Raw genomic sequence first — 13,157 nt, 5'->3', positions numbered from 1 at the left:
ACAGTTCAAAACATACCTTTTGGTGAAGTGTAGATGTATGTGTTTCAAAAGTTAAGACTAAGTTGTCCCTGTCTTTCTTAATTTTACCATTACAGTTCCCTGCGACATGCAGCTTATTTAAAAGCTGATTTAACTCTTCTGGTGTCTCTACTACTACTCTGGCAGCCACAGTGGTGCAACGGTTAGTGTTGCCACCTCACTGCAAGAGGTTCTTCGGGTTGATTCTTGGCTGGGGTGCCTTCTGTGCGGAGTCTCCATCTCCTCCCTGTGGTCGTGTGGGTTTCCTCCAGGTGCTTCAGTTTCCTCCCACATCCCAAAGACATGCTGTAGGTGGATTAGATACTCTAAATTTGCCCTAGACATGAGTGCATGCCTGTGTGCTTCCCGTGGAAGGTTGGGCGCCGGGCTGGCAACTCTACACCATAAAAAAACTCCACTGTCAATCATGAGTGGACAGGTGATCCATGTGGCGACCCCTAACTGGGGAAAAAGCCGAAAGAAGAAGGTGTCTCTACTACTACTACTTTTAATGGTGTTTATTATAATATTTGTATTGTATTACAACATGTATTGCACATAATTGATGCTCATTTATGTTGCACAGATTTATGTATATCCCTTTCTGTAACTGGACTTTAAGGTGATACTTCTCTATGTAGTTACCTGTAATTTGAATGGTAAATGCTTTTCTGCCTTTTTAGCTTGGTTGGGTTGCTGAGTTCATACTATTGGTAAATAGTATAAAAAGGAGGGGGCCGAGTATGGATCCTTGGGGTACACCTGTGGACACTGGTAGCAGAGGATAGGGATTTTTCTCCCATTTGGTGGCTTGTTACTAGCCAGATAGGTAGGTCATAAACCATGTAGGTGTAGACGAGCTGAGATTATAGGTGGCAAGTATGTTTAGAAGAAGCTGGTGGGAGACTGTGTTGAATGCCTTTGACATGTCAAGGAAAATAGCTGAGACTAAGACTGTTGTTCATGAGGTGATGAATAGTGTTGGTAAAGGATATTAAGGCTGTATTAGTGATATGCTTAGGCCTGCTACCTGCTGAATCTTAGCATGACCTAAAAAGTGATAGCAGCTCCATAACTGAGCTAGTCTCAGGAATCCTTTTTCAGCCACAACCAGACACACTGCAGAAACAGATTTCCTATTACACACAGTCAGAAAATATACAAAATGTTACAGTAATAGCAAAAAGAAAAAAATGTACCATTTACTGTTTCTTGCCTCCCCTCCAGCATTAGTACTTGGTACTGCAGCAAAATATACAAACTTTACTTTTTACTTTAACTGTCTTTGCCATGATGTTCTTCATCTCACATTGCTGCAGTCCTTACACTTGGGTAGTCCGCTGTCCTCGGTCGGCCCGAATATCAAAGTATAAGGCTGACGTCGGTCAGGGCGCATTTGACTGACATCAGGACGTCAGGGTACAAATGCGCATGACCGACGTCATATCCTCAGTCTTTTTTGTCGCATGGTCCGATGCAGAAGCAGCATTGCAAGTGCCGGTTGGCGTTCTGAGATTTTTCGATTTAGAAGTTTCAGACCGAGTTCAAAGTTGGCTAAGTACCCGTTGGGGAATATTTTAGTTTTTCTTGCCTCAGTCATTTACCGGATGTCAGAAAAGTCAATAATTGCATTTCTTGTGGGAAACAGATACCGCATAGAGATTATCATACTTTGTGTATTCCTTGCTTAGGGCCTGAGCACGACGTTGTTGGCTGTCGCTCTTGTGCTAGATTTAATAAACGCACTATAAAGAGAAGGTTGGATTGTGCAAGGTTAGTCTTTGGGAAGCGGTGCAATTATAAAATGCCGTCGGTTGCTCCGGCGCCGCTTCTTGAAGAAGCGCAAGGACAAGGCAGTTAAGCCTAGGCTAGAAGAACCGTCTGTACCGGACGCCCGGTTCTTTAGAGGTGTCGGTGGAGCCGGTGGCTCCACCGGAGGTTTCTTTGTGTTCCCAGGGTGAGACCTTATTATTGCAAGATGTGGCCTCTCAGGAGGCAAGTCAGGCTGAGGGGCTTCTCAGGTTACTATACTCCCTCCCTTCCTAAGGTGGCTAGGCCCTCTCCTTCTGTTTCAAAGGCTTCTCCCAGGGGCAGGCCAGGTTTAGCTTCGGTTGGTGTTACCCCTAGCTCTTCAGGTACTGTGCCCAAGAAGCATATGCTTAAAATGGCAGAAGATTTGATTACTTTGATTAGGGGTTCTATGCCCCCTCCTGATAAGAGACCTAGGGTGGAGCCTGAGCTGGGGGGTTTTTGAGCAGGCTTCAGATGTTTCAGAGTCTTCGGCTGAAGACTTGCAGGAGTACTCTCCTTATTCTGATTCTGATGTGGATGATTCTACTCCTTCTGCTACTCCTCCTGAGGATTTTTCATTTTCAGAAACTCTTCATTCCATGAGGGAGCATTTTAAGTGGGAAGGTCAGGACTTCTCTGATTCCAGGAAAAGGCTTAGGGAATTTTTGTGTTTACCCCAGCATAGGCCTTTGGCTATACCTCCTGTTTTGGATGTAGTGGAAGATGTTTTTACAGAGGCTTCTCTTAATCCTGATTCTTTGCCTCCTGCTCCTGTTAAGCCGGATAGGTATTACAGGGTGCCTGAAGCTCATAAGTATCTTTTTAAGAGTCCTAGGGCAGACCCAGAAACTGTTAGCCAGGGGCCTAAAGGTGTTAAGGCTTCTGTTGTTAAGAATCCAGTTCCTGCAGACAAGGAGGCTAGGGCCTTGGATAGATGGGGAAAGAAAGTTTATACTTCTTCCACTCTTGCTATGAGGGCTCTGAATTGCCAGTTTCACATGTTGAAATACCAAAACTATCTCCTTTCACAATTGAAGTCTAAGGTTGATGCTCTGGCAGCAGGTATTGATTGTAAAGAGTTGCAAGATTTAGTACATGTTTCTGAACAGGTGGGTAAGCATTCTTTGCAATGTGGTTTTGATGCTGTACAGACCTCATCTAGGGTGGCTGCCACTGGGTCAGTTCTTCGCAGGCACGCCTGGCTGAGGGATCAGAATTTGTCTGAACATGTTAAAACAAGGATTTTAGATGCTCCTTTACAATCTGACGTGTTGTTTGGTCCTCCTGTTGAGACAGTTTTAAAGAAAATGGAAGACAAGGCTAAGTCTATGCAGACTGTTAAAGATTTTTTGCAGGTCCAGCCTCCAAAGTTTAGTAGAAATTGGCCTACTAAGGGGTGGACGTATCCTTCTTATGATTCCCAGTCTAGGGGTAGATCTAGACGTGGTAGGGGCAGAGCTCAGGGCTCTGTCAGGCCTAGAACAGGGAGTTCTCCTGCACAGGCTTCGGGTGAGGGCAGGGGTCAGTCCTTTCGTAAGCAGACCCAATGACCTACCTTTTCAGCTGCCAGAGCCTGCTCGTCTGGCAGCACCTTTGGGAGGAAGGTTGGCACTTTTCAAAGAAAATTGGAGTTTAATTACCCAGGACAGATGGGTATTGGATATCATACACCACGGCTACAGGTTTTATTTCCATACCTTGCCTCCTTTCAAAGGCATGCCAGACGTTCCTCCTCAACAAAGAATAGAGGCTCACAAACAGGTTTCTCTGTTGCTCCAAATAGGGGCCATACAGCCGGTCCCTATGCCAGAAGTGGGCCTAGGATTTTATTCTCGCCTGTTCCTAGTACCAAAGAAGGGGAACACGTGGAGACCAATTTTGGATTTATCTATCCTCAACACTTATCTGGACATTCCCAAGTTCAAAATGTTGACGTTGCAGCAGCTTTTACCTCTGCTGGGCAAAGATCATTGGATGGTAACTTTGGATCTCAAGGAGGCTTACCTTCATGTTCCTATCAGACTAAGTTGCAGAAAGTATCTGCGTTTTCGAGCTGGGACTTCTCACTATCAGTTCTCTGCATTGCCCTTTGGCTTATCTACTGCGCACAGAGTGTTCACGAAAGTTCTGGCTCCAGTGATAGCTTTCTTCAGACTAAAAGGAATACAGATCTATCCTTATTTGGACGACTGCCTGATTCTGGCTCAAGGAAGGGAAGAGCTTCTTCATCATTTGGAATATGTGATAGCAGTGCTAAGATGCCTAGGGTATTCTGTGAACGAAATAAAGTCCAGTCTAGTACCCTCTCAGGACATGTGCTTTCTGGGTGTGAGACTGAATACAGCATCCCAGATGGCCTTTTAGCCCCGGACAAACAAAAGAGTCTATCCCTTTACTTCCATCAACTATCTCATCAGTCCGGGCTGACTGCAAGGACAGTCCTTCAAGCCTTAGGGTTCATGGCATCTTGTATTCTGGTGCTTCCCAATGCCAAACTGCATATGAGGAAGCTACAATGGTATCTCAAAATGTATGGACACAGCACTGCCAGGATCTGGACACTGTCATTCAAATAATACCTTGCATTCAAAAGGAATTTTGTGGTGGGCTCAGGAATGTCACCTAAACAAGGGACTCTCTGTGACCCGGCCAGAGGCGAGTCAGATTTTAACGACAGATGCCTCAGACAAAGCTTGGGGAGCTCATCTAAATGGAAAGTGGATACAAAACAAGTGGCCTGTCAGACTACAACATCTACATATCAACATGAAGGAGATGTTAGCAGTCCAGTTTGCATTAATAGCTTTCAAGGAATTACTTCTTCCAGGGCAGGTGTTGATTCTAACAGACAACACAACTGTCATGTGGTACATCAACAAGCAAGGGGGAACGCATTCTTATCCTCTATGCAGGCAAGCAATGATTTTGTGGGAGACTGCTCTCAGTTTACAGCTCAATCTTCAGGCAAGGTTTCTGCCAGGAGCACAGAACTCCTTAGCAGATGTGTTGAGCAGGCAAATTATGGATCCCCACGAGTGGAAATTGGATCCTCATGTATTTCAGAAATTGACAGTGTCATGGGGAACTCCAGACATAGATCTGTTCGCTTCTCCACTAAACCATCAGCTGCCAAGGTTTTGCACAAACAGGTTTCATCCCACAGCTTGGAGAGTGGATGCTCTTTCTTTCAATTGGAGCAATCTTCATGTGTATGCCTTTCCACCTCTGCCTCTCCTCCTAAAGGTACTTCTAAAGGTCAGACAGGACAAGCCAAGGATGATTTTAATAGCTCCGGATTGGCCTCGACAGCACTGGTACCCATTACTGAGAAGTCTGATCACGGAAGCCTCCATGGCCTTTGCCTTCGATTCCACACCTGTTGTCGCAGGAGGACAGCCATTTGCTAAATGTCAAGCTTCACTCTCTGCACCTAACAGCCTGGCATATTCTGTTTTGAACCATAGTGGGCCTCCACTTCCTCAGCAAGTTTTGAATGTTATTTTGGAAGCTAGAAGGCCTAGTACAAGGAAAGTGTACGCAGACAAATGGAAGAGATTTTTATTTTGGAGTGCAGCAAAAGATTTTGATGTTTCTGAGCCTAATTTGTGTGTGGCTTTTCAATATCTTACTGAGTTACTAGACAAAGGTTTGTCTTTCTCTTCTATTAAAGTTCATGCTGCAGCAATGTCAGCTCACTATGATTGCGACCCACCATTGTTTTCTCATCCTTTGTTCAAGCAATTTCTTAGAGGGGCAAAGAATATAAGACCCCCACGAAGAGCTCCTACTCCTGCTTGGGATCTCAATTTTGTGTTGGAGAAACTCACTCTACAACCTTTTGAGCCTGCAGCTACTGCTGAGTTGAAATATTTATCATGGAAGACTGCTTTTTTGTTGGCCATTACCTCTGCAAGAAGGGTTTCTGAATTGCAGGCCCTTATGGCGGTTGAGCCTTTCTTGATTTTCCATAAGGATAGGGTATCATTACGTACTAATCCTTCCTTTATGCCTAAGGTGGTTTCTAGTGTGGATTTAAACCAAACTATTCATTTGCCTACTTTTTATGCAAATCCCCAAAATAAAGGGGAAAAGATTTTGCACACTTTAGATGTACACAGGCAGTTGCGTTATTATTTGGACAGAACTAAAGGGTTCAGGCAGTCTCAGCAGTTGTTTGTTTCTTTTGCTTTGAGTTCTCAGGGCAAGCCTGTGTCAAAACAAACTATTTCTAAGTGGATTGGGTTTTGCATTGCTTTCTGTTATTCCCATCATGGCAAGGAGATTCCAGCTGGGATTAGGCCTCATTCCACTAGGGCTACTGCCACTTCAACAGCTTTTTGAGGAGTGGCAACCAAGGATATTTTGGAGGCAGCTACTTGGAGTTCTGTGCATACTTTCTCTAGGCATTATCACCTGCCACTTTACTCTAAGTCCAGGGCTGGTTTTGCCACTGCTGTTTTGCAGGGCATTTTGGCAGCTCCTGCTTCCTTGTAGTTAGCCATCCTCCCTTACCTCTGCTTTGGGATTCTACCCAAGTGTAAGGACTGCAGCAATGTGAGATGAAGAACATAGTACAGTTTTGTACCTACCATAAATGTAGATGTTAGAAGATCCACATTGCTGCAGTCCAATACCTCCCTCCTTCCCTCTGTAGTTAGAGGTGGTTGTGTGGGTTGGGTTGTACATATTGTGTATATTGTATATATTGTACATATAGTTAGTGCAAGGGTGGTTGGTTGGTTGTTTGCTGTCTTTTGGTTTTGACCTTTATTTTTAGGGTCTTCTGACATCTGGGGCAAGAAAAGACTGAGGATATGACGTCGGTCATGCGCATTTGTACCCTGACGTCCTGATGTCAGTCAAATGCGCCCTGACCGACGTCAGCCTTATACTTTGATATTCGGGCCGACCGAGGACAGCGGACTACCCAAGTGTAAGGACTGCAGCAATGTGGATCTTCGAACATCTACATTTATGGTAGGTACAAAACTGTACTTTTTGATGGTGTTTAATCACATTTTATCTTCTTTGTAGATGCAATACAAAAGAATAGCAATACTACAAGAATATGGTGCTTCCCATGGGTGAAAAGGAAGAAAAAGAGCCACTGTAATCAACCAGAGAGAGGTAACACTGACAGTAAGTGGAGAAAACCCCATCTTCAGATACGCAAAAGGTTCACTGTAATTGCATCTTTTCCTTTTGGATTTTCTTGGAAGTATAATGTTTAGAGTCTCACTTTTGCAGTTTTTGTTGATAAAGTCTAGATTAATTTATTGTTTCTCACTTTTGCTATCTTACCTCTTATTCACTACTGCTGTCAGCACTCCATTCCATATTTGGTGTATTCGCATTTTCCATCCATGTATAACAACTCTGAAACCATCTTTTTTTTTTTTTTGAACCCTGTATTCTGACCCATACCTGAAAATTTATCTCTTCAGTTTATTTATTTATTTGTGTATCTGTTTTTATGTACTAGGAAAGTCCGACCGGCAAAGCCAGTTTTCAGTGGGGGCCCGGGAAGAATAGCTCCAGCAAATACATTTAAGACACTTAAGACAAAACATTTATTTTTATGAAGATACATTACATAGATATTTTTGAGGACATCTAGATACAAATAAGAAATTGTTCTGTAGTGACGCCATACAAAGACAAAACAGGTATATTTTTTCTGTGGAGATTATACATTATATTAAATTCAAAGTATAAAACATTTTGTATGCAAACAGCTCATGTGCAGTTAATGTGACAAGCAAACATTAGAGATGACTTACAAGACAAGAGTAAGGAGGATTACAGTAATATATAAAATTGAGGTAAGGGGTGTGAAACAGTCAGTAGTTAGATGGTAGTTAAAGGTGTAGGAAGGACAGAGGCATTGTATAGATGTTGAATCACAAATAGTGAGTAAGAATACTAGGCTATATACTGACATGGAATCTGGTTATAAGAGTGTGGTGGAGATTATTTGACAAAGATGGATAAAGTGGGAAGGTCAGAATAAAGTGATACAAAGGTTTGTTGTTTAGATTGACGGTAGAGGTTATAAAGGGATTGGGGTTATGAGCTGACAAAGGAAAGTGGAGTTACGTAGGTGAGGAGCATGCACATGACCACATCATGTGGTTTAGGTATTTTACTAAAGGCTTTAAAGAGGAAAGTTTCATGGTCTATTTTACGAGCCTACTAGCTGAGGGAAGGAACTTCTTTACCTGGAAAGTAGTGCTGCAGGGCATTGCTTAGTGCAGGATGCTTTTCTTGTGCGTGTGTAAGATTGCGTGCAGAAATAAATTGTGAATATGAATATGTTAAGTAGATGAGTAGTTCAAGTCAGTTTAGCTGTTTCAGGGCTCTGCAGTGATGATTTCTAAATGCAAGGTTGGCAGCAAATTTGAGTGCTTTATTGTAACAGGTAGAGAGTTTAGCCAAAAGTGTAGTATTTAGGTTTGTAATAATGAGTGAGGCATGTAGTAAGGATGGAAGTAGGTAGATAGATGCTGGTGTCTTGGATTATCTTTCAGGCCGTGTTTGATTCTGTAGAGGGAGACAAGTTTTTGGTGTACTTTTTTTTTATGACTTGAGATATATTGACTATTTTTGATGTTATTGTCAGTTAGGATTCCCAGAAGTTTTGTTTTAGTTTACATTTTCAATTTTTGTGTTGTTGGATGAGGTTATTTTGAAAAATTGTTTCATTTTGGTATTGTTCAGGAGTGAAAAGCCTACTTTTTTTGTAGGATCTAAAAGTAGTTTTGTATCTTTTAGCCAATTTTTATATAGCAGTGAAAGAATTTTGAGTGATATCCTTAAGTGTTGGTAGGGGTACGGCTGAACATATAAGAGCTGAGTCATCAGCATATTGAACTACCCTAACAAGGTGGGTGGCAGTATGTAGTTTGTTTATAAAATGTTGAATAAGGGGGCCTAATACTGTTACTTGTGGAAAGCCACAATTGACTGGCGGGAAAAAGGAGAGTTTTTTGGTACTTGCTTATTATCGCAACCAGATTTTTTGCACTAATGCAGGTTGCTTCCCGATCACTAAATATGTTCCTCAATTTGCTTGAAATGCAATATAGTGTGTTTTCTTTAACAAAACAGGTTGTTTTCCGAAGGCCTATCAACACAAAGTACACAAGATACTGTTGTTGTTTCTTCGTGCTCTTTACTGGCAAGAGAAGCATGTCCCTTCATTGCAAGGCTGCCCACTGAACGTTCTTTGTCAGCCAGTGCTCTCAAATAACGGCCGTACATACCATTGGGAATTCATGGCTGGGCGTGTGGAAGTTTATGATGTGAATTATTGCTCTTTTTTTTTTTTTTTTTTAGTCCAAACGACATCTTTTAAGCTGGCTGTGCATTTCATTCACAGCGTTTGCAGAAAAATAGACAAAAAAAAAAATTCCGAAATGAATGCAGAATCATTTTTACATTCCTGCTTGTGTACTGCAAGTAGACTTAAAACCACATGGAAGAAGTCGATGTGCCCGTAGTAGCAAGCCAGTGATTTCTATGGCATATTCTCCTACAGTAACATAATAAACTCCACTCACCACAAAGGAAAACACTGTGAAACACACCCATACAGAAAAGAGTCATATTTGCACTGTTTATTAGGAGTAATGTAGACCACGTATCCTTTTATTACATTTGTATAACACAGCTGAAATTTACCCTTCCCGCGATATAAAAATTTCAAAGGAATATAAGTAAATTCATCGTCTGCAGTTCTTAAACAGCATGATGCGCAGCAGTAAAGGGTAAACCTACATTGCATTATTTACTTTTTCAGTTGTCTGACTCATAAAACTGCCTAAACAAACCAAAACTGTTTAAAGAAAACACTGTTTCTATTCCTTTTAATAGATTATCGCCACCACTTTATTCATCGGGAAGCAACCTGCATTAGCGCAAAAAATCTGGTTGCGATAATACGCAAGTACTGTTTTCTTTTTCTATTTGACTGCTTGTTGCCTTTCCGTCAGATAGTTATGGGAACCATAAGAGGGAGGGCTGGGTGAGGCCAAGAGATATATTTCAGTAAGAAGTAGATGGGGTACTGTGTCAAATGCTTTTGATAAAGCTAAGAATAGTGAAGATACCTGGTTGCCTTCATTCCTATGCTGGTTTGTGATATTGGTGAAGTTGAGAAGAACCGTGATTGTACTATGGTGAGGTCTAAAACCATGCTGGGTTTTGAAGAGAAGGTTGTTAGAGTTAATGTACTGTATAAGTTATGAGTTGATGCATTTTTTAGTATTTTAGGCAAAGGAGATAGGATAACAGTAGGTCTGTAGTTGAAAAAATGTGTCTGTGTCACCTTTGTGGAGTGGTATTGTATAAGATTTTTTTCCGGATTGATGGAAATAGATCTATAAAATATGGAGTGGTTTACTGGAATGGATACAGGGAAAGTCATAGCATCGGGTGCAGTTTTTAGGTAATCTTGTAGAAGTTTGCCAGCAGCTAAAGAGGTTGATTTTAGTGTCAGCAGAAGTTTCCTTATAGTAGAGGTGGAGACCAGGAGGAAGAAGAATAAACATAACTGGTTAGTAGAGGATGGGAGGGTGAATGGTTATTATTGTTATTAACAAGAGTTAGTACTGTCTCTATAAAGTAGGAGTTGAAATGAAATTATATTAAGTCAGTGGTGTTAGAAGTACAGTAGGAGAGGATGTAGTGCTTTGGCCAGGATATGTTTTTATTTTTGGTGTTTATTTTGGAGACTGGTATATAATAGCTCCCCGCGGTTGGGTAGCGTTCGAAAGACATGCGTACGTAAATGGGCGTGTCTTCGTTGAAGGTTGGGCATCGAGCTGGCACCTTGGCGTTTCATAAAAATCTGCTGCCAGTCATTAGCAGACCGGAGTTCCGCTGTGGCGACCCCTTACCGGGAAAAGCCAAAAGACAAAACAAATTTATCCACTTTAATTCAGTACTTAGCAAGATTTTTGAGATGTCTGAATGTATAAAATGTATTTTATTTCTGCTTTCATGCCAGTCTTTCCAGACGTAGTCTCTTTGAAGCATGATGATTTTAGTTTCTTTCATTTGTCATGGATCAGGGTTTGATTTGACTATTTTTATTTGTATGCTGGCAAAACTGTTAAGAATAATTATAAAAGATTCATTAAAGCATGAGGTGGTGGCATTGAGTGACATGAAGTTTAGTGTGTTCCATTTATATTGGATCAGAGTATTGCTAAAAGTATCTTTAAGTGATGTATAATATATTTGGTTATAAATTATGGTTGGAAATTGGGTCCCGTAGTTTCTGATTGAAAAGTTAGGAAAGTGTGCTTATTGTGTTTGGCAAACATCCAAATGTTTGAATTATGTTTGGTTTGTTGGTCTAGAAGACATTTTATTGATTTCTAGTGGTTGAGGTGATATAGCAGTGTAAAGATGATTATGTTAATTGATTCTGAGGGAGTGTCACTGTTGATCAGGTGAAAGTCTATGGTGATGTCACCTACTATAATAGCTTATTGTTGCATATAGTGAGATATCCAACAGAGAGAGAATACATTCTACTGTTGCAATGTTGTTACCAGATAGAATATAAATAGCTGAAATACACAGATATTTTCTATTGTTGGTTGTTAGGAGTGATATGAGAAGTCTAGTATTATTAAATTTTGGATCTGTATGGGGAGTGATGTCATTTCTAACCAGTTTTTGTAGGTAATGACAACATCACCAGCATATTTTTTAAACAGGAATCATCTTTATTACGTTATCAGTTATGACATGGACAGTTATACATTTATATAAATGAAAACAAACCATATTGACATATTTTTAGTTATAAACATTACACTTCACTTATCTAGCCAGTCATTGTCAGCGAAACGATAACATAGCTTATTCAAATCCTGTCTTCTTTTTAAGCCACATTCCTCCTCCAAAACATTTTTCTGCATGTATTGTTACCGCAATTCCCATTTTTTTCTTTGTAATTTGCTCCTACCCTTTCCTAAAGGTCCCATTTCCAGTTGTTTTATCTCTGCTACTATATTCACTACTACTAGTACAGTTGGTGTAGACTTTGATTTCCATTTTCTAGTTTCTGCCATAATTAGACTCCGATCCTAGCTAAAAAAAATAATTTCCTTAGTCACATTAATTTGATCACCTAGTATTTCTGATGGAGTAAAAATCCAAGAACAACATGCAACTAGAATGAATAAAGGATGGTCTAATACAAATAGTATAAACAGAAAAAATGAAAAAGACATCAAGACTTTTCTATGTTATTAAAGTCTTTTTAAAATTTATAGCCTTGTTGGATGGTCTTTTTCACTTTTTCCTATTTCATATTACACTCCCAAAAATATGTTCCCAGTGACCTCTTTCTTTCTCATCACACCTCCAACATTTGCAAGGAAAACTTGTTCGGTGTCTACTTGGGGTATAAAAAAAATACTTATGCAAAGATCCTAAATCTTCTAAATTTTGTTGCATATATGGAAGTCATAAATATAGTTTCACCAGTGTTTCTTTGTGAATTGTTTATCCATTCTGTCTTCCCAATCCTTTCTAACCTTCTCTGATTGATTATTACAGTTATCATGCAATATTTTCTATGTTTTACTAATTATCCATTGTTTTACATTTGCTTCACCAGTGCTGGTCTTTCACTTAGGATCCCCCTATTGTTTTCTTTTTGCCTATACTCTTTCAATCCTTGATAGAGAAGGCAATCTGTAGTCTGCAGTCCAAATACATTCTTGGCATCTTCCCATTCTGCTACCTTTCCTTCTCTAATTTTTGCTCCCCGATACCTTGATCCCTTTTCTAGTTTTCTCCAGTAGATTCCATCCCCCTCTAGACTATTGTCTGTATCCCTAATTCAAGTCATCCCTTTCAGCAGAATTTCCTTTCCCCATCCCCATGTTGGCTTAGTTCTTAAAATACTTTCTGCCACTTTACAAATATAATATTCTGTATAGTTATTATTCTTCTTAAGGATCTGTGTCCAAAATCCCAGTCTCTCCTTGTTTTGAGCTTCCCCAGTTCATCATCATCCCTTTCCATTTTGAATTATAGCTTTCTGCCTGTGCTTATGTATAGGAGTCTTAACTGTGTAGCTCTGAAGTACCCATTGAAGTCATGTGATCCCAAACCATTTCCTTCTTTTGGAAGGATCAGCTCATCCCACTTGACTGTTGCCTTCTTCCCATCACAGGTAAAGTTCTTCAACTCTTTATTAATTGCTATCCACAACTTCTCTTCTGGTTGATAAAGATATACCTGACCTGTGGTTAAAACTAAAGGGAATGAAAACATTTTCACTGCTTTTATCTTGCAATCCATGCCCATAAAACAAAGCTCCAATTTCT

At 40.5% G+C, this 13,157-nt stretch overlaps 1 protein-coding gene across 2 annotated transcripts in view; it reads left to right on the top strand.

The window, feature by feature from the left end:
* Positions 1-13,157, top strand: part of CCHR4.PART1H2orf72 (chromosome chr4.part1 C2orf72 homolog) — a 198,017-nt gene that overhangs the window by 167,582 nt on the left and 17,278 nt on the right. Inside the window, exon 2 of one of the 2 annotated variants that reach the window (XM_044070692.1) lies at positions 6,844-6,936. In XM_044070692.1, the coding sequence (XP_043926627.1) occupies positions 6,844-6,936 (93 nt within the window). Of the gene's footprint in view, positions 1-6,843; positions 6,949-13,157 lie in introns of both variants that reach the window. The other variant, XM_044070691.1, reaches the window with a different exon arrangement.

The sequence above is a fragment of the Protopterus annectens genome, chromosome 4.part1 (genome assembly GCF_019279795.1).
Source record: "Protopterus annectens isolate FY-2018-M chromosome 4.part1, PAN1.0, whole genome shotgun sequence".
Lineage (NCBI taxonomy): Eukaryota > Metazoa > Chordata > Ceratodontiformes > Protopteridae > Protopterus > Protopterus annectens.
Note: the sequence above shows the minus strand (reverse complement) of the source record. Positions and strands in the feature narration are given on the sequence as shown.